Genomic DNA, 19,140 nt, shown 5'->3' with positions numbered 1-19,140 from the left:
TTTGAGTATATTTTATACATTGGATATCTTGGAAGATGTGTAAACTCTCTAGGTTATAAGAGGATGCTATTGAAATTGACTAAAAAATTACTTCAAATTCTTTAGTTAAATGAACTAAAAAAGATTTTCTCAGTTTTTTCTTTTGTCCACAAAAATTAGAGAAAAAGGTCTTATGCTACATTAGAAAAATTTATATTATATTTTATGAGGAATATGTTGTTTGGGAGGTTGTACTACTTAACTGCATTCCTAAGACAGTTTATGAAAAGCCTCATTTTCTGGAGGAAAAATATGGTTGGATTCTGGCATCTTTCCATTTCTCTTCTGAAAGCATGTCTAAATGATCTGTTGAGTTTTATGATATGCCTAAGAGGAAACTATTTGCTAGGTGACACATGAATCGAGCACATAGTACCTGGACACTAGCAGCCTCTAAAAATGGTTCCTCAATGTATGTACATATAAACAAATGAACTCACAAGAAATACACTCTCATCTGTAAACAGTGCAGACATTTTAAAGGACTTAATATAATTTCAGCAGAAACTCAAATGGCAGAGAGATATGCTAGGTATGGTAAATGAGTGAGGTGGGCCATGTATAATACAATAGGGAATGGTGTGGACTGTGATGAACTAGAAAGGATATCTTCAGACAAAAGAATAAAGGGCTACTTGACTCCAGCAGCTGATACTCTGCAAGAACAGAGGCCTAGTGTTACCAGAAATGTTTAAGAAAAGCAGAAATCTGTATTTTTATGAGTAATTTCCAAATTTGGGTGGGGGGGACATCACTGTCAGACTAAACTCACAAGCCTGTAGGCTGGCTTCAGCCTGAAAGCTTGCAGTTTGCAAACTCAGCTTTAAGGAACAAATAAGTTCCCCCTATCAGGGCAGAGGAAAGAAACTGTAGGTTAGCCAGGGCATGACTTTGTTATGCATGTATCACCGGCGCTAACGTTAGCCTCAAACATGCCAAAGAAATTCTAATAACAAGAACTAAAAAGTTAATGTAAAAGTATTCTTGTTTCACATTTATTTTTTACCTTTTTAAAAGGCAAATAACATGCTTTATGGAACAGAAAAGCTGCTCTATAAAGGTCTTCATCTTTCTGACTGATTTTGGAAGGGGCTGAGGGCTAGGATGCATACAAAATTTGAAGACTGGGGAAAAACGTTCACATAAAAGGGTTAGAAATCTGCAAAGCTATGTTCCATGTTTTACAATCACTAAAGCAATTCAAATGAAAACTTTTCCTGGCATCCAAGCACACGTTTTAGAAGAGTCCACAATGACTGGGGATCTGATCCAGGCTAGAAGTGATCTGGTAAGATCTCCCGGGTTCCCCAGTTCCCTGGCTTGACTGGATTAGGTCAAAGAAAGACTGCAGACTGGGGTGCACTCCAGGGTAATCTGTCTCAGGAAATTCTCTCTAGTAGATTCCATCTTCAGGCCAGGATTAAGATTTAGGTATATGAATTCAGAAGTGCTCAGACTCCTTTTGCTGTTCGTGCCTGAAGAGGACAGTCCTGCCGCTTGGCCCCAGGTTCCTGAATGTGATCCACCCTGCTAAGGCGATCTGCAGTAGGAGTCCACCCCACAGAATTACCAGAGCAGGACAGAGATCACAGGGGGTGGATCACGGCTCTATGCTAATCGTGGGGGACACGTAGAGTCAATTTTAAGAACCAAAGCACTTTAGTCTTTGAGAAGTCTGGAGGAGGCCCCCAGCTGAGATGTGCAAAAGACAAATTGGTCAAGATTCTTGGTTTCTATCTACAGGATTCTTCTGCAGCACTATCGACAGGTAAAGCTGGCAAGTGCAGGCATTCGCACCAGGAGTTAACTTCTTTGTCTCAAATGCATGGCTTTACTCTATTTTGCTGTAAATAATTAGTGCTTCTGGCCTTTATTATAGTGTGTATGCAAGGCACAAAACTGCAAATAAGCACCATAAAGGGAAAATACAGATTAAGGACACTCTAGGGGCCTGCCTGGCCTGGTGGCATAGTGGTTAAGTTCACGTGCTCTGCCTCGGCAGCCCAAGGTTTGTGGGTTAGGATCCTGGGCGCAGACCTATGCACCACTCATCAAGCCATTCTGAGGTGGAATCCCACATACAAAACAGAGGAAGACTGGCACAGATGTTAGCTCAGCAACAATCTTCTTCAAGCAAAAAGAGGAACATTGGCAACAGATGTTAGCTCAGGGCCAATCTTCCTCACCAAAAAATAAATAAAATTTTTAAAAGAATAATTAAAAAAAAGGACACTCTAGATTGGATCTATACCATATCATACTCAATTTCCTGTCCTTTGTAACATTTACATGCATATACATACATACACACACATATATAAATATGAATGGATTTAGGAAAAAGGGCTGAAACTGAGTTTGCTTTATTGAATGTAGTACTGAAATAACTCACCATAAAATCTATGTTATTGTCTTCATTCCTGAAATGTTCCATCAACTTCTCAAAGCGCTGTTTTTCTCCACAGACCTGAAACACACATTTTCACCACACACATGAAATTCCAAACATAAGCAGTCTAAAATTAGATACAGAAATTTTAGCGTTAATAATGATTTCCAGAATATCCTTTTTTCCTTCTCTCACACACTATGCACTTCTTCTCTAAGTTAGTTTAGTAACAAAGAGCAACATGAGCCAGGACCAAAACCTGATCCTTGGGTTTGTTTTCGCATGTTCTCTTGAAATTTTGAAATCTTATCAAATGTGTTTTTCTTTCATTGGTTATCTTTGCAGTTCTGTCAATTTTTTAGCCTGCATTCAGAAGCCTAGAATGTTGTTTACGATTCAAAATAAAAGAGAGAGACCCGTTTTCCTTTTTACAAATGCACTTTTAAAACAGAGATGCTAAAAGATTTGAATAATTTAGTATTTAAATTCCTTGAAAAGCAGATTGAAAATGTTCCTATTATGTCTAACTGAATCAAATAATTTTAGTGCATAAACTACAACACAGAAGTAGACGATCTGGGAAGCTATATTAACCCATTCAAGGTGAGTATAGAAATAAGCAGTAATTTCTGAAGTTGCTCCCCAGAGGTCTGAAGTAATATGCATTCAGCTCGAATGAATGCTTTAGTTGGACTGGTGAAAGAAGTAGATAAAATACCGTGAACTCCAGGGCCTAAGGCAGCTGCAGACACATGGAATTAAATACACGGAGTTAAAAAGCATAGAGTCAAAGAAAGATTTGCACAAAATAATAACTCTGAAGACTTATTCCCAAAATCAAAGGATAAACTTTAATTCTGACAGTGTCCCTAGCTACCTTTTTTGGAGCCCCCTGGTTTATTCATTCTGCCTTCAGAATATATTTACCTGGACACCTACGCGCTACACGTTGTATTAGTAAAAACACAGTCTCTTAACATTCTGCAAATTTAATCCAGGTTTCACATTCTTAACTAAACGATCTGCTTCCATTTCTGATCTTAGGGATACTCAGGCCAATTCTAAAGAATTCTCCTAAAGTGGTATTTCATAATGCTATAACGCAGCCATTTAATTCCATCATACTAAATTCTATGTGACTCTCTCTATATATTTTGGTGAACAGAAAGTCCCATGAAGGCAGGAATTTCATGTTTTGTTCACTCCTCTATCCCTACCATCTAGAACAATGCCTAGCACAGCGTAGGTTCTCAATAATATTTGCTGAATTGCACTGAACAGAGGATAAACAAGTAATTATATTAAAACACACTTAAGGAAAAGGGTCAATGACTTACTACTCTCCATCACATTGGTGAAACAAGAACCGTCAGACCACTGTGGTCAGGAGTAAATCTTTAGTGCTGGTTCCTGTGCTTAACCCGTGTGCTGAGAACGTGAAGGTGAACTGACTTTGACCCCTGAGCCCTTCTAGTCTTAAAGCAACTTAATTTTCTCAATAGATTCAAACCACGGTTCACTGTATTCTGATAACCAATCTCCATTTACTTATATCTGCCTTAACAAAAAATAATTACAAAAGACAGAGGAACAGTGCATGGGCCCAGTCTGCAGGACGAGGAGGAGGCTCCAGGAGAAGGGAGAGTTTACAAAGCACATGTGTCCAATCCCATCCTGAAGAACGTGATCAGCAGGCCCCGGCAGGGCTGGGGTGATGTGGGCATGTACAATTGTAAAAGCACTATAGACCATTTTGATGCTCTGCAAAGGGTGAGAACCAGGGATTTCAAGGGGTATCATGTTCTGCCCCTGCTCCAACGAGCCCCCCTAGAGAATATGCAGGAAGTTCCTGGAAACAAAAGATCTGTGGAAGGAGAATGAGGCAGTGCAAGATGAGCTCCTTAGACTACATCAGTCACATCTCGTGCCCAAAGGCACAAGTGTCCCTAGCCTGCAAAAAGGGCCCAGTGGGTGAAAACTGCCAAGGCTTGGTATACACAAGGTCAGAATTACAACCTGAATTTTCCTTAAGAGAAACCTCAGTGTAAGAGCTTGTTCCCCAGGGGAATGGTTTACTTCAATCTGTTCTGGGAGGTTGGTAGTGGCAGGAGGAAGGAAGAGAGGCAGTCTTGGATCTAGGGATGGCTACCAGCTGTCCTGAGCAGCAGGCCATGATCAATGTTCTGTTGTGCGACTAGGCAATCACCCAACTAGAAGAGGCAACAGCTAACAATGAACAGCGATGATGAATATAATTCCTAGGAGGGCAAAGCCCTTGGAATCAAAGAATGTCAGAAATCTGGAAAGCACCTTGGGTAATCCACCTCAACTTATGAGACTGATACCTAGACAGATCAAAAGCCCCCAACGTGATGAAAGGTCAACCAGGTCCCCAACTGCCGGCCTGATGTTCTTTCTCCCACACAGTCCAGAACGTTCAGATAAACAGACACCATTTAAGACTATAGTTAAAGCATTCCAAAATTATCTGAGACACCAACAGAGATGAAAAACGTTATTATAAAAAGCACAGTCATTACATTGTGCATACATTTGATGTCCACGCATCAGAATCTTCCAAGGTACTTCTAAATATGGCAGATACCTGGAGTCTAAATCAAGACATAAGGAAGGAGAATCTCGAGACAGAACTAGGAATGTGTTTCTAAAAAGTACTCACAGTCCTTGGACCAGCATTTGGGAACCAGTAGCTTACACAATATTAGACTAGCTGATTAAACCCTCAGCCTTTACTACCAATTGTAAACTGGACAGTTGGCTTATTAACTCTCCAACTCACTCAACCTCCAATTTAATAACACAAATAAAGAAACAGTTATTATAACTGGGTATCATAGGAATGCTGCAAGGATTGGCCAACCGCCCCTGCATAGGTACAATGAATAATAAGGTAACTCCCAAATAATCAGGGATAGCGTCCAGGTCGTTAGAGAAAATTGATTTTATGTGGCTGAGGAAAGTACATGTGGGCAGCAACAAAACAAACTATTCATAGCCTGTTAATATAAATAGATGGCATCAAATCCAGAACAATCAATTTTAGATTAATTTCATACAGGGTAAAGATCCCAAAAATCACTGGACTAGCCCAGTAGACAGGACTGAAATAAACATTAAGAAGAGCCTTGAACATACGCATTTCTTTAGAAATCCCTCATTCTGTCACCAGACAAATTCATGCTGAGAACATGTGTTATGAAACAGAGAAATACCTTTAATCTTCAAAAGTAACAGACTTAAATATCTTCCAATTTATAGCTGCTACGAACTCGGGGAAAAGAATCCAAATGCACAAGAGGACATGCTGCCAACACAGATGCCAGCTTTGGGAAACCATGAGAGAATGATCTGACTGACCACTCTTCTCATCCACTGCAAGAACAAGAGCCCCTCCCAGCAGCTCCACCAAACCCCCTCCAGAAAAGTTCAGTTAGAATGCTCTGCAGCCAATCTCAACTGAGGAGCTCAGGGTGGTATTTTCTGACATGTTCCACAGGAACAGCATGGATTCCAGAGGCCCCCTTCGTTTCTGCTAAAGGAAAGGAAGCATGCAAACCAGATTCACATTTGTTTCTACACTACTTTAGCAATCACTAAACAAGTGTATACTACAATCCCACAGGAAATGGGAAGACATGTTTGGGGAAGGTTGGTAAAAGTCGTGTCTCACATCAAAGCAAAGTCGTCTTAGCTCATACAGCTCACATCTGGACCACCCCCACACACTTGGTTCCAATGGGACCATCATGGCTGAACATGACTCTTCTCTCCATGGAAATTGGCCTCGTTTTAGAAAAGTGGTGAGGATGAAAGGAACGAGACGTTGACTCTCAGTCAATTTCAAAATCCACATATTGGCCTTCATGAGGATGCTCTCAAGGGCTTCATCAACACATATATAAAAGTCAGCAGCATATCTGCATGCATACATATTGCATTTTATATACTGCTGCACATAACTTCCACGTACCAACAAAGGCCAGATAATATATGATTTGAAAACTTGCAAGTAAAAAAATTGTACTATTGCAACTGAAATCTGTCATTTCTTGACTTTTGCATTCACTGGTATTTCTCATTCCCCCACTAGCTTTAACACCAATTTCCTATAACAGTAACAAGTAGCCACTGGAGTAGGTGGAGTAGGGAGCGAATTGAAGAGACACAGCCATACAAATGCTGAACAGAGACTGGAGAGAAGCCCTTCTGTGCCTTAAATCACTCCATCAGGAATTAGACTTCCACTGCTTAGCAGCCAAGGCTACCAGAAATTAAGTGAATTGGCAGAAAAATAAAAGTATATGCTCTGGAAAAGCACGCACTCTACTGTAAACCTGAGAGGCATCTTCACGTATAAATCATTTATAAATCAGTCTCAAGTGAATAAATTCACCAACCCTGAAAACACGCAGGCTGGGATCCTGGACAGCAGACTTGAGTCTGCTAGCACAGCCACCCATCTACCCTTCCCTGTGGGGTCCTGCCTAACACATCCAGCCCCCTCTTGGCACCTTCAAGCTCTAACACTGATGGAGGTGAAGGGATGTGAGGGCAAAAATTGGACTATGTGGAGTATTAAACAGGGGACCAGAGAACCTAGGTCATACGTCATGGCTCTGCTACCACCCCACCGTGAGCTTGGAGAACTCAAGGAACCTCTCTGACTTTGGTTTTCACATCTCTCAATTTGAGTGCCTTAGATTACACCATTGGTTCAAGCCCTGCTCTAAGAAGCCATAAGGGTTACAGAGGACCAATGGGGGCTCCAAAGATGGGGGGCTTGGCAGAGAAAGGAAAAGCAAAAATGAGTAAGGTTCTTGGGACTTCTATTCTCATTTATCCAACTCTGCTTTATTATACTGACTTGTCTGGTAAGACTTCCTTTGGAAAAAAAGAGTTTCATTGAAGGTTTTCATTACTAATAAAAGCTGGAAAAAAATCTCTCAATCGATATCTTGAAACTGTAAAATTCTAATCCAAGCATGGCAATATAACATGATATTCCCACGCTGACCAGCCTGGAAGTTCCAAACAAACCAAATGTAGAGAGATGTCCTCGGCTACACAGGCCCCAAGTACCCATCATAAGGACCAACACTATGTCTGGGCATCGGCTCACTGGTGCTGGGAAGCAGACCGATCTCGCCCTGCCCAGAGAAAAGGGGCCACACCCAGGATAGCAAGACACATTTTCACTTTAAGGAGAGCTGAAGTGAGAGCACAACTGAGCCAAAACCCAGGTCAACTCTGTTCTCCAACATCTGCAAAAGACATTTCCGAAGATGTCCCAAACCATGTGGATAAATCTGGGGCCCTGCATGTTAAAGAGGCGGGGGTTTAAAGCATCTCAAAGGGTGGGCAGAGGTTAGGGGATGATTTCCCTAAAGGCCAATAGCGGAGAAAAGATGGTTTCACAAAAGCCTTGCAATGAAGAGTATTATCTTGCTAGCCAGATGTTGAAATGAACAACAGATTGCTGGCCTTCAGCCACTGCTCCCTCCCCCTTCAAGGTCAGTGACTGTCTTTGGCTTCCCCCAGCAACAACTCCCAGGGCACCAGACAAAGTCTGCAGTCAGATCGAGGCCTGATCTTATGAGGTGGCTATAAAATGTGCTTCTGGGTTAGTTATATAAAAATTAAAGGCCCCTTGCTTAAGTGTTTCCTTCTTGCTCTGTCGCCTGGCGCCTGCCTCAATCCTTTCTTTTGCTCTTCTCACAATTGGCCCTTGTGATCCGCAGGGCTCCCTGCAGGAAGGCACCGTCTTAGAGGCACAGTCTGTGATGACTAATTATACCACCCTTCTCCGGTCTGCTGGGGAACAAAAGTTTCATTTTCTTTTCAGGGCTGCATGAAGTAAATAGTTATTTCAGAGTTAGGCCTAGGTGAGAAGCATCTTCCACCTTCTATTGAGAGGACCAGCAGTCTCTGGGTTAGCTGATGCCAGGATGGCCTAATGAAACCACTTTTCTTGGATGCTCTGTGGTTGTTGGGGTCTATGATCTTTTTCCCCTGAGGTGACCACACATTTCATACCCTAACACCCAACGGTTGCTGTGACAGAAGCAGATCACCCTGACCTGTTGCTGGCTCTCACGTCTCCTTGAGATTTAAAGGTGAAAATGTTCATCAAATCGAAGCACTCTGAAATGAAACCACCTTCTCTCATTCCACAGGAATAAAAACTAATAGAAGCTAAATAACCGAACATATTCTACCATCTAGTCAGCTCTCCTTCCTCACAAATGAATAAAATATTTATATCTATCTTGGACTGGCAGACATCTGATTATGAGCCCGAGGTTTCATCAACATAATGCTAAACACCCTTATGAAAACTTCACTTTTCCAGATGTTTCCAAATAGCCAGATGTTTGGCATCAGGCAGACAAAGCGTCCAGATGATTTTTTTTTACTTTCCGTGCATATATTTTGTTGACCTGAACAGAGAATCCTGACATAGAAGCAAAGGGTGGTAAAACCCCCAAAGGATAACTCGTTGACATACCACACCTTAAACGAGAAATGTATTTTTATCACTCCCCTAAAAAAAGATGACCTTCATTAAATTCTAGAGAGTAAAGATCCACCATATAATTCCTCATAAGTGACACCTTTCAGAAATATGCCTAATGTCCAACTTAAATCCCTCTGGCTTCAATACAAGATTCACATTTCTTGGTCATCCGTAAGGACACATATAGATTCTTTCAAGGCTTCCACTCCTACAGGAAGACCAAAATACCTTCTAGTTCTTCAAGAGAGACTGATATTTAAATTGCTACCTGAGAACTAAAGGACCAAGGCCTTCAGTCATCTCTGGGATGACTTACCAGTCAGACCCCTCAAAAGTAGAAAAAGGTCTAACACCATCCTTATTTCATTCATTTATTCTCATAGTTTCATCCCCTCAGCATTACCCGATTTGGTCAAGCAAGGCAGAGGAGGGGACACAATGACACATTTTTGGTGGTCATCACATGTTCACTAAACCACAGCAACAGCAGATGGTGGTAGCCGTTTAAATGCTGTGGCATTTTCACCACAGACCTTGGGACCTGAGATGTCAACCATGCTCTCCTCATGCCTGAATCACAACAAATCAATTAAATCGGACAAAGATGTGCTCTGAATTCAGAGCCCTTGAAGACAAGGACTCTTTGTTTGCTAGATCAAAGACCTCAGTCCACAACAGGCAAATGCCTCAAGTTTGTCCACTGCTCCCTCCTAACTCTCATTCACATCTCTTCTCTTTTCTTCTGTTCTCTGCCCCAATTCTGGGTCTTAATCAGGAGGGCTTGGCTCTTAGCTACCTGAAACTACTTCCACCCAGCCCAAGACGACAGCAGACAATGGATTTGGGCAGCAGTTCTTAAAGTGTGGTCTTTGAACAGGGAGGGTCCCTGAGGCCCTTCTACAGAGTCTGTAAGGTCAAAACTATTTCTATAATAATACTAAGATGTTCCTTGCCTTTTTCACAGAGTTAACATTCGCACTGCTGGTGCAAAAGCAATGGTGGGTAAATAAAACTGTCGGTGCCTTAGCACGAATCAAGGCATTACACCAGTGATCACTGAATTCATCGCAGCCGTGCATTCTCAATTTTAAGAAAAAAGGCAGTTGCACTTAAAAATACTCTTGATGATACAATAAAAAGCAAAAATTTTATTAAATCTCAACCCTTGAATACACACTTTTTTTAACGTTCTACATGATGAAATGGGAAGTCTGCATAAAGTACTTCTGCTACATATTAAAATACGATTCTCAAGGAAAAGCACTTCTGTGATTATTCTAGTCGCAAGATGGACTAGCCACATTTTCATTCTTATTTGAAGGAATGACTGACAAACTACAGTTACACTGATATATTTGGCAGTTATTTTCTTGAAAATGAATAAAGTGAGCCTTTCACTTTAAGGAAAACAACTGACAATATTTGTTTCCAAATGTAAAAATTGAGCTTTCAAGCAAAAATAAAGATTTTGGAAAACTTGTATCCACCGTGAGCTTGACAACTTCCCAATATTTCAACACTTTTCTGATGAGATTGGTGGTGATAATAATGAATGTGATTTTTAAAAAATATTGTATTATGAAATGAATCAGTATTTAGAAGATCTGGAGAATCTGGTGAATCAATATTTTCCAAGTGACCACTGCATGTTGTTACAAAATTATGCATTCATTCAAGGTGCAAGATAGGCAAATTTTAAGGTAACAGAGTACAAGAAGTTCATTAAGATAATTTCAGATTCTACTTTGCAATAACCTTGAAGAAACTACTACTTGTCCAGTGTTCGTAGAGTATCAAAAATCTGAAAATGCTGTTAAAATACTTCCTTTTCCATCTGTATATTTGAGTGGGGCTGGATTTTCTTCAACTACTTTGATCAAAACAGCACAAACGACTGAATGCAGGAGCAGATATGAGCATGCAGCTCTCTTCTATTAAGCTGGACTTGAAAAGATGCAGATAAACATAAAATAACGCCACTATATGGACTGAATTATGTCTCCACAAAATTCATATGTTAAAGCCCTAACCCTCAATTCAATTGTATTTGGAAATAGGGCTTTTAGGAGGTAAGTAAGGTTAAATGAGGTCATAAGGATGGGGCTTTAATAATGGGATTGGTGGCCTTATAAGCAGAAGAAGAGAGCTCTCTCTCGCCACACACACACACACCTAGGAAAGGACATCTGAACACACAGCAAGAAGGTGGCCATGTGCAATCCAGGAAGATGGCCTTCGCCAGAACCCAGCCATGCTGGCACGGGGATTTTCAGCCTCCAGCATGGCAAGAAAATAAGTTTCTGTCGTTTAAGCCATCCAGTGTACGGCATTTTGTTATGGCGGTCCAAGATGACTAAGACAGCCACTGTTCTTTTTTTTCTTTTGCTTTGGAAAAGAGATTTTTTTATAGAAAAAGTTAACATTAACATGTAATGAGTTGATTATGTTATTTTTGATGAAATAATTTTATCAAAATTTTAATTTCTAATATGGTAAATATCAATACGTAACCTACCTTCAAAAAACTTTTTGGGGTCCTCAGTAATTTTTAAGAATGTAAAAAACGGGTCCTGGGGCCAAAAGTTTGAGAACTTCTGGATTAGAGAATAGCTTCTCTATTTCTACAAAGATGACAAATTCTTCAAACCCAAAACTTGAAGAAGCAAATAAATGAATCCCTAATAATAAAATTTCTTGCAAGATCGTTGGGGAGTCAACCATCCCTTATAAAGAACAACTCATCTGCCATCTCTCCACAAAGATGAAGTCACACCATGCAGAGACCAGACACGTTTCTCTATATAGAAAGGAGCCCTCCACCAGTTCACAAGGCAGAAAAAAGAAAGACTTCCCCTCAGTTCTCATGTTTTAACAAGGCCAGGGACACTCCTTGGCATTTACCAGGTTGGACAGCAGCAGTCCCTAACTGTTCTCTGGTTGTCTCTGGGATGTGCCCACCTCTGGCACACACACAGGCTCACTACAAAGCTAGATGTTCTTTCCCCAAGGCCAAGTGAATGTTACATTCCAAGCAAGAACATGAGAGAAATACAGACAGTTCTCGCCCACATTTTCTATAGGACATGCATTCCCCAAAGCGTAGGGAGAATCGGACTCAATGAATCTCTCCAAGTAAACAGATTCGTCTGGAACGCCTGATGCTACAATATCAATCAAGAACAAAGACGCAAGGAACAAAAAGATGATTCTCTTTTACCGGTGCACTATACATGTCCCTGATACCTACCACATAGAATATAGTATTTCCGGGTTTTACACCTATTCCTGGAAAATACTTCAAAATGGAAAATTCAGTGTTGTTCTTAGTGGTGTACCAGTGAATCGGGAATACCACATGTGTTGCTTGTACATTTAATGGTGGGGAAGGAGCCCTCATTTTCCATGGCCAAAACCAAACTGCTGAAACAAAACAGAGGCTTGGCTCATGTTACTGTGATTGGCCATTTCCACCCTCCAGTGACGCAGAGCTGAGGGGAAAAATTCTGTCCGAGATCTCAACCTCATGATGAAGGGTGACTGACAGTGATTGTTGGCCCATAATCAGGAACCGCTGAGCCATTTTCTTCTACTGAGTGTGTTTCAGTCAATTGTTGTGAATGAAAATGAACTCTGACTATATATCGTTGGCAGCTTGATATATAGAATGAAAGATTTGGGCAGGAGCCACATGCACCACTGTGGTAGAAGGAATAAAATAAACTATAGTGAGCAGAATCGAGTCTGGGGTATGATGGAGGAGCTGGGAAAGAAACAGCCTAAATAATGACTTGAAAGCTCCATCTTTCAAACACTGCCCAAGCCGGGCATGATTTCACAGACAGGCCTTTCCTAGTGGCAGGTACCAACAGCGTGGCCAGCGCCTCCAGCTCACCCTCCAGTTAAGGAAGCAGCAGGCTCCTGTGACACACTGCAGATGTTTCAAATGAGACTTGGGTTTAGAGACTGATGCAGCCATTTCCAGGGGGTTACTAAAGGGAACTAGGGACTAAAGTCACATTGTAATCTAAAACCACAGTGATCTATTTTTACTTCAAGCTTGTCACTCTCCTACCAACTGGCCCTGGACTTTCGTTACTTCTTTTTCTTGTTTGTAAATTTTTGGACCTATCATTTCATTTTCTAGGCATCTTGTTTTTATATCTGCAGTCAAATAAGCACTTAGCTCTCTCAGATGGGACTACTGGAATATATATGCATAACACATATGACACACACAGGCATATGTAGACAAAATTTTATATAGAGACGTAGAACTGTAGAATTGGAAGGGATACGGAGACCATTAGCAGGAACTTGCACCACAAGACACCAGACCCACCAGGCATCCTCTTTGACTATCCACTGTGTTCTGTGCTGGTGTCTTCTGAGCTTCTCTCTAGCCCATGCTAGCCTGGCCTCCTTACTCTTCTTCCAGCCTCGGAAGTTCACCTCCTTAGTCACAATCCCTTCTTGATTTGGATCACACACACAATCCCCACTCACCTCTGTTTAAACCTGTTCTCTCATGCGTCATCTTCAGCTCAGAACCAAGAATCTGACATTGGGCATTTTACCATCACTAAAAAATGAATTTACTAAAAACCTTTAATTTTGTTTGCCTGAAAAATGTTCCCAGATCATATTTGTTTGTCGTGGTTGTGCTTTCTTAATTAAATGTATACTATTTGAATAGATTCTCATTCTCCTCTTATGTCCGTCCCCATATTTCAGTGGACCATGCTGACGCCTTCAATTTTGTGGCTTCATATCCATCGTCATGGCCACAAACTTGGTCCAGCATCCAGTTATTTAACCCCTGAACCACCTGTCCTTCAAACTACAGTATTTCTCCTCTCCAATGTATTCTATGCAGAGCACGGATACTCTCTAAGACATGGAATTACGTAAAATGCCCTTCTCAGATTTCCAGAGAATCAAATGGAACAGATATAAGAGCACTTTACAAACTGTAAAGTATTTTATAACTATTTGTTGCTTCCCTTTCCCCTCCCACTTTTATCTATCTTCCAACTGACATTTTTTATCACAGGTCTCAAATCTCTCCACTATTACTTCCTCAGAAGTTTAATCATGCTTGCCTCCTGTCATGCTTTATTCTGTAATATGGACCCCAGTCTGATATTTTTTCCTTGCCAACCGATACATTTATTTTGACTTCTACTGCTTCAAGACCCAGTTCATGCCAATCCCCACTCCTGTTCCCAAAAACCCTCCACCAACCAAATCAAGTCTCTTCCTTCCTTTATAATCCTACTCAAGACCTTTCCTCTCTCCTTGGGCCCCATACCAACAGCCCAGTTTGTCCTGAATTTTACTAATAACTTCAAACACTCCCATAATCTACCCAAACTATAACTGTTCCCATTAGGTCTGCTTTTTGGTGGAAAATTGAGGGTGAGTAGGATCATGTGCAGCAAGTGTTTGGTATGTGACACCATGTTATATAAGGTTGCCTGTGAGCCTTGGCGTTAAACGGATCTCAGTAAAAATTCCAAGGTTGGCATTTACTAAAGTACGTCACCAGGCCTCTTTCCTCTGAACCTCTCTTTCCTTACTCCTACTTCACAGGATAACCTGTAGAAAGTCATATACACTAGCCTATCGGCATTCAGCAAATAATAAATGGTAGCCTTACTATTTCTATATATGTATATGCTTTTATACACATGACATAACAAATATACTGGCTAGTGTTTACAACATGGAATAAAATGAAATAGATTCATGAACTCTGCTCACGACCAAACAAATAAAAAATGTGCTTATGCTTTACAAGTATTTAAATTTCAAATGAAATCTAAACTTGACTCCCTGTGTGAGTCAAGTCAATAAGCATATTCATTGGCAATAACACCTAAAACTTTAGTTTAACTTATTATAGGGAATAAAAATATAAATATAAGCACAATTCTTAAAGTTTTGAATTATTGCTACTCTTAGCATACATTTGGTCCTTAACCAAATACCTATTAAAGTCAGTCCAGTCTTTCTCAAGGCAATAGAAATTCTTGTGGGAAAAACTCATGCCTTCTATTTTCTGTCAAACTCTCCTGATCTTATAATAGTGTTTTTTCCACGTTGAGCAAATATATTTCTTACCAACTCCCTAGAAGTTCCGAAGAATTCTGATTTTGTTTACTAGTTCTGAAGACAAGGTGGTAACGATTAATGCCTTTATTTTTGGAGAGACGTCACACAAAAGATAACTGAGCATCTTTAGAAAAGACAAGAGAAAGCTACTCATATGAAATGCTACTAGAAGGAAAAATCTAATCCTGCACAATTTAGCCACATGAGGCATAAATGCTACTTCCCAAACATGACAAGCAACAGAAATAAACACACACACAAAACAGAAGCAACACTGCCACTCCAGACTATCTCATCTGTTTCCCTTTAGGGCTTGTTACTCTGCATAAATACATCTTTATACTGTTACTCATAACACACACACACACACATACCATACATACACACTTACATGCTTACTCATGTAGCCCTGGTTCTGAGGCTTAGCCACTGCTTTGCACTGGACTTAATGACCACTAAAACAACCTATAATCTAAAATTATTTGACACTTAAAAACAATTATTTCCATTTTCACTTAATATAAAACTACTTTAAAAGCAGCTGGAATATAGAATACTAAAGTATATGTAAGTCCCAAGATACAGACTTTTTAAGAAAGATCTTCACTACACAAGTCAGGATGGAGTGAGGGGGACAAAGAACAGGGAGTCGACTCGTTTGCACAGGAGGAAGAAACGAGGTGATCCTAAAAGACACCTCTAACATGACTCTGCAGAAATAAATGCCAGAATGGCAACTAAGTCCTGAGCGGGAACTAGAAACTCCCATTCCAGTGGTTTTGGGCCTTGGTGATGATATTGCCAAAGCTGTAAGTGTTTTGATTTGAGTTCTCTAATCAACTCACAGCAGAGTGCTTCATACCATCCTATGTACCTTCCAACCATAACAACATCGAAATGTCAAAGAGACACTTCCCAAGCAAAAGCTCCATGCGCAGGGACCTGTGCCAGCTTCTGTTTCAGATTCTACGGGGTCTTAAAGTAACACACAGCCCTCAATGCTTTTTCTTGAGGCCTTTCATTGTTATCTTGCCAGAATATGAAATAAGGGCACATATGCCAACTTTTACACTTGGCAAAGGGCACAGGTTTTAGAAATGGCATTTTTACAAGAATAAAAATAACAAGGAAGCAACACCCTGTTTAAAAAATGAAGCGTCTGCTACGAATGAAATAGAAAATGAGGCTCCCTGATGCATAAAATTGCACTCAGGCGTGTGGAGAGAGGGGAGGGGCACATTAAAGCCAGGCTGAAAAGCAAGCATCTCTACAAACGCTCGTCAGCTACTGCAATCATCTCGTCTGTCCCCAAGTACCACTACCTCTTGTACTTCTTCTTTTATTGTTTATCATTATTATTTTTTTAGCTCCCTCAGGCCCACATCAAAGGCAAGTCCTGAAGACGTTAGAAGTGAATGAATACAGCAGCTGAGGGAACAGACAACTGTCTGCCGGTGGAGGAAGAGGCCCAAGGAATGAGAAATGTGAACGGCAACATTTCTGAAACAAATCTCAGACCCCAACCGCACCCTGCTCTGTCAAAGTGACCTCATGCTGAGCCCAGGGCCAACTGACTTCTGAAGCAAAATGCAACAGCCATTTCTTTAGTAACTGAGAGAATCGATCTAAACAGCCAACACTTGGAGAAGACTGGGGACCATACTGCATACTGCTGCCACCTTTAGGCTACACGGCAAAATCAAGACTCTGGAATAAAGCAATGAGGTCTTTCCTGATCTGCTCCTAACTTCATATCCCACCTTTTCTCTTCCCACACCCTGCCCCCTGTAAGACTGGAGAATCAAGGTAAACTAAAGTCCCTGAAGCTTTATTAAGATGCCATCTTTCTGTATAAAATGACATCTTTACCTGGTGTGATAGGCTGAATAAGGTCCCCCATAAAGATGTTCATGCCCTAATCCCTGCTACTTGTGCATATTTCCCTTACATGTAAAAGGGACTTTGCAGATATGATTAAGTTAAGGATCCTGAGATGGGGAGATTGTCCTGGATTATCTGGGTGGGTTCAAACTAATCATAAGGATCATTAAAGGAACGAAGGCAAAGGATCAGAGTCAGAGAAGCAGCCATGAGTCAGGGAACGTAAGCAGCTTCTAGAAACTGAAAGGGCAAGGAAATGGATTCTCCAGAAGAACACCATCCTGTAGACATTTTATACATCTGACCGACAGAACTGTACAACAATAAACTTGTGTTGTTTTAAGCCACTAAGGGGGTGGCAATTTGTCACAGCAGTGATAAATGAATATACCTGGTTAACTCTTATTCATCCTAAACTCAGCCCAGGCACCCTTTTCCTCAGGAAGCCTCCCCAGAGAGCTCTGACCCCATCTGCCCGCCTTCCTCCAGCTCCTCTTGGTTGGCTGTTCCACCTCTTTGCAAAGCACCCGGCACATCCCTTTATAGAGCCTAACAGTGTAACTGTTGAAATATTTATCTGTTTCCTTAACTAGACTCGGACACTCCATTTTAAGAGTAAGGCCTATGTCTTACTCATTTTCTTATTTCCACGGTTTATTAATATTTCTGACACACAGTGACAGTCAAATATTCATGAAAATTTTTTCCAGTAAGTTAGCAGGACTCAGGCCTTAATCTTCAGCAGGATTCGAGCCTTCACTTCCTTACTGGATGATAAAGACACAGATGATAAAGAAATAACTAGTTCATCACCAGGCGCTCTGAAATCCTATGTAAATGGCTACTTTCTCCTCTATAAAGGCTCTCAAAATATTGTTTGCTCATAAAACACTGGCTTGAGATAAGCAGTGACTAACCTTTCTATCATCAATGAACATGTTTATAAAGTTTTCAGTCCTGAGGAGAAACCAAGTATTGGATTGACTGAAGGAGAGAGAGAAAAATAGAAGAACTAAAGATACATTGGTAATTCTTGAAAAGTTATTGTATTTTCCAAAGGTGACCACAGCAGCCTCTCCCACCCCACGTGTTCTTCTGCACTGTGACGCTCACGCTCCACCACCAAGAAGTGAAGTCACTGCCTTCCCCTTTGCATCTGGGTTGTCCTTAGGGACTCACCTGTAACCATCAGAATGCAGCAGAAGTGACACTGATGACTTCCAAGACTAGCTCAGAAGACTTGTTGCAACTTCTGTCTCTCTGAATGCCTGCTCTCTGAATGCTCCTGCCTGGATGCTCTCCCTTGGAAGCCAACTGTCACACTGTGAGAGGCTCCAGCCACATGGAGCTCTACATGGAGGCACTCTGGTTGCCAGGCTCCACTAAGCTCAACCTCTGAGTCATCACAGCCCAGAAACAAGCTACATGGGTGAAGAAGCCTCCAAATGAATTCCTGCCCCTAAGTTAATCAGATCTTCCCTGATGAGGCCCTAGACATGACAGAGCAGGGACAATCATCCCTGCCATGCCTAGCCTGTCTTCCTGACCCACAACAGCCATGAGCCTAATAAAACTAAGTTTGGGATAATTTATTATGCACAAGCAGTAACTGCAAGAGTCAATAAACAGTCCAAAAAAAAATTACTCTGCTTTTGCTCCTTGATCGTAGGAAGATGAGCTGGCCAAAGACGACTCTCGGTGAATTAGATTAATCTAATTCTGGCCATAGTGATGTGGTGAAATACACACACGCTCTAAAACTGTAGCTGCCATAATTTGAGATTTGAGAGAACACATTCCTTCTAGTTTAGTGAGAAACTGAAAAAAGTCCCCTTCTCTCCATGTTGACAATTTTACCACGGACGGAGTTATCTGGATGGTCCTGTGCTGGATTTATAATCCTATACCCTCAAATGTTCCAGAGGTTAGATTAGGTAGGATTAAACTCCAAGGGATGCTGGAAGCACACCAAAATGTCTGCTCTCCTTCCTGCCCAATTTGGTCCACTGTAAATAAAACTTGACAGGCTTTCTTAAATCAACTTAATAATGTGTAGCACGAGTGCTTTCAGATGCCCAGTAGCTAAACCACATCAGCTTTCTTAGGAAGCCTTCTAGCAAAAGGCGAAAAAAAATAACGGCTACTGCCAAGAGTGCTGTGTACAAGAGAGCTGGTGGCCTTGAGT

The 19,140-nt window shown here is 41.1% G+C and overlaps 1 protein-coding gene across 27 annotated transcripts in view; it reads right to left on the bottom strand.

Annotated features, from left to right (window-relative positions):
* FMNL2 (formin like 2) overlaps positions 1-19,140 on the bottom strand; it is a 294,810-nt gene that overhangs the window by 35,209 nt on the left and 240,461 nt on the right. For all 27 annotated transcript variants that reach the window (XR_011528358.1, XR_011528359.1, XR_011528360.1 and 24 more), the window contains one exon: positions 2,432-2,506. Coding sequence is in view for 22 of the 27 variants with exons in the window: in XM_070579787.1 (XP_070435888.1) it covers positions 2,432-2,506 (75 nt within the window). In the remaining 5 variants the exon portion in view is untranslated. The remainder of the gene's footprint in view (positions 1-2,431; positions 2,507-19,140) is intronic.

The sequence above is a fragment of the Equus przewalskii genome, chromosome 17 (assembly GCF_037783145.1).
Source record: "Equus przewalskii isolate Varuska chromosome 17, EquPr2, whole genome shotgun sequence".
Lineage (NCBI taxonomy): Eukaryota > Metazoa > Chordata > Mammalia > Perissodactyla > Equidae > Equus > Equus przewalskii.
The sequence above is the reverse complement of the archived record's forward strand: the minus strand, read 5'-3'. Positions and strand labels throughout refer to the sequence as shown.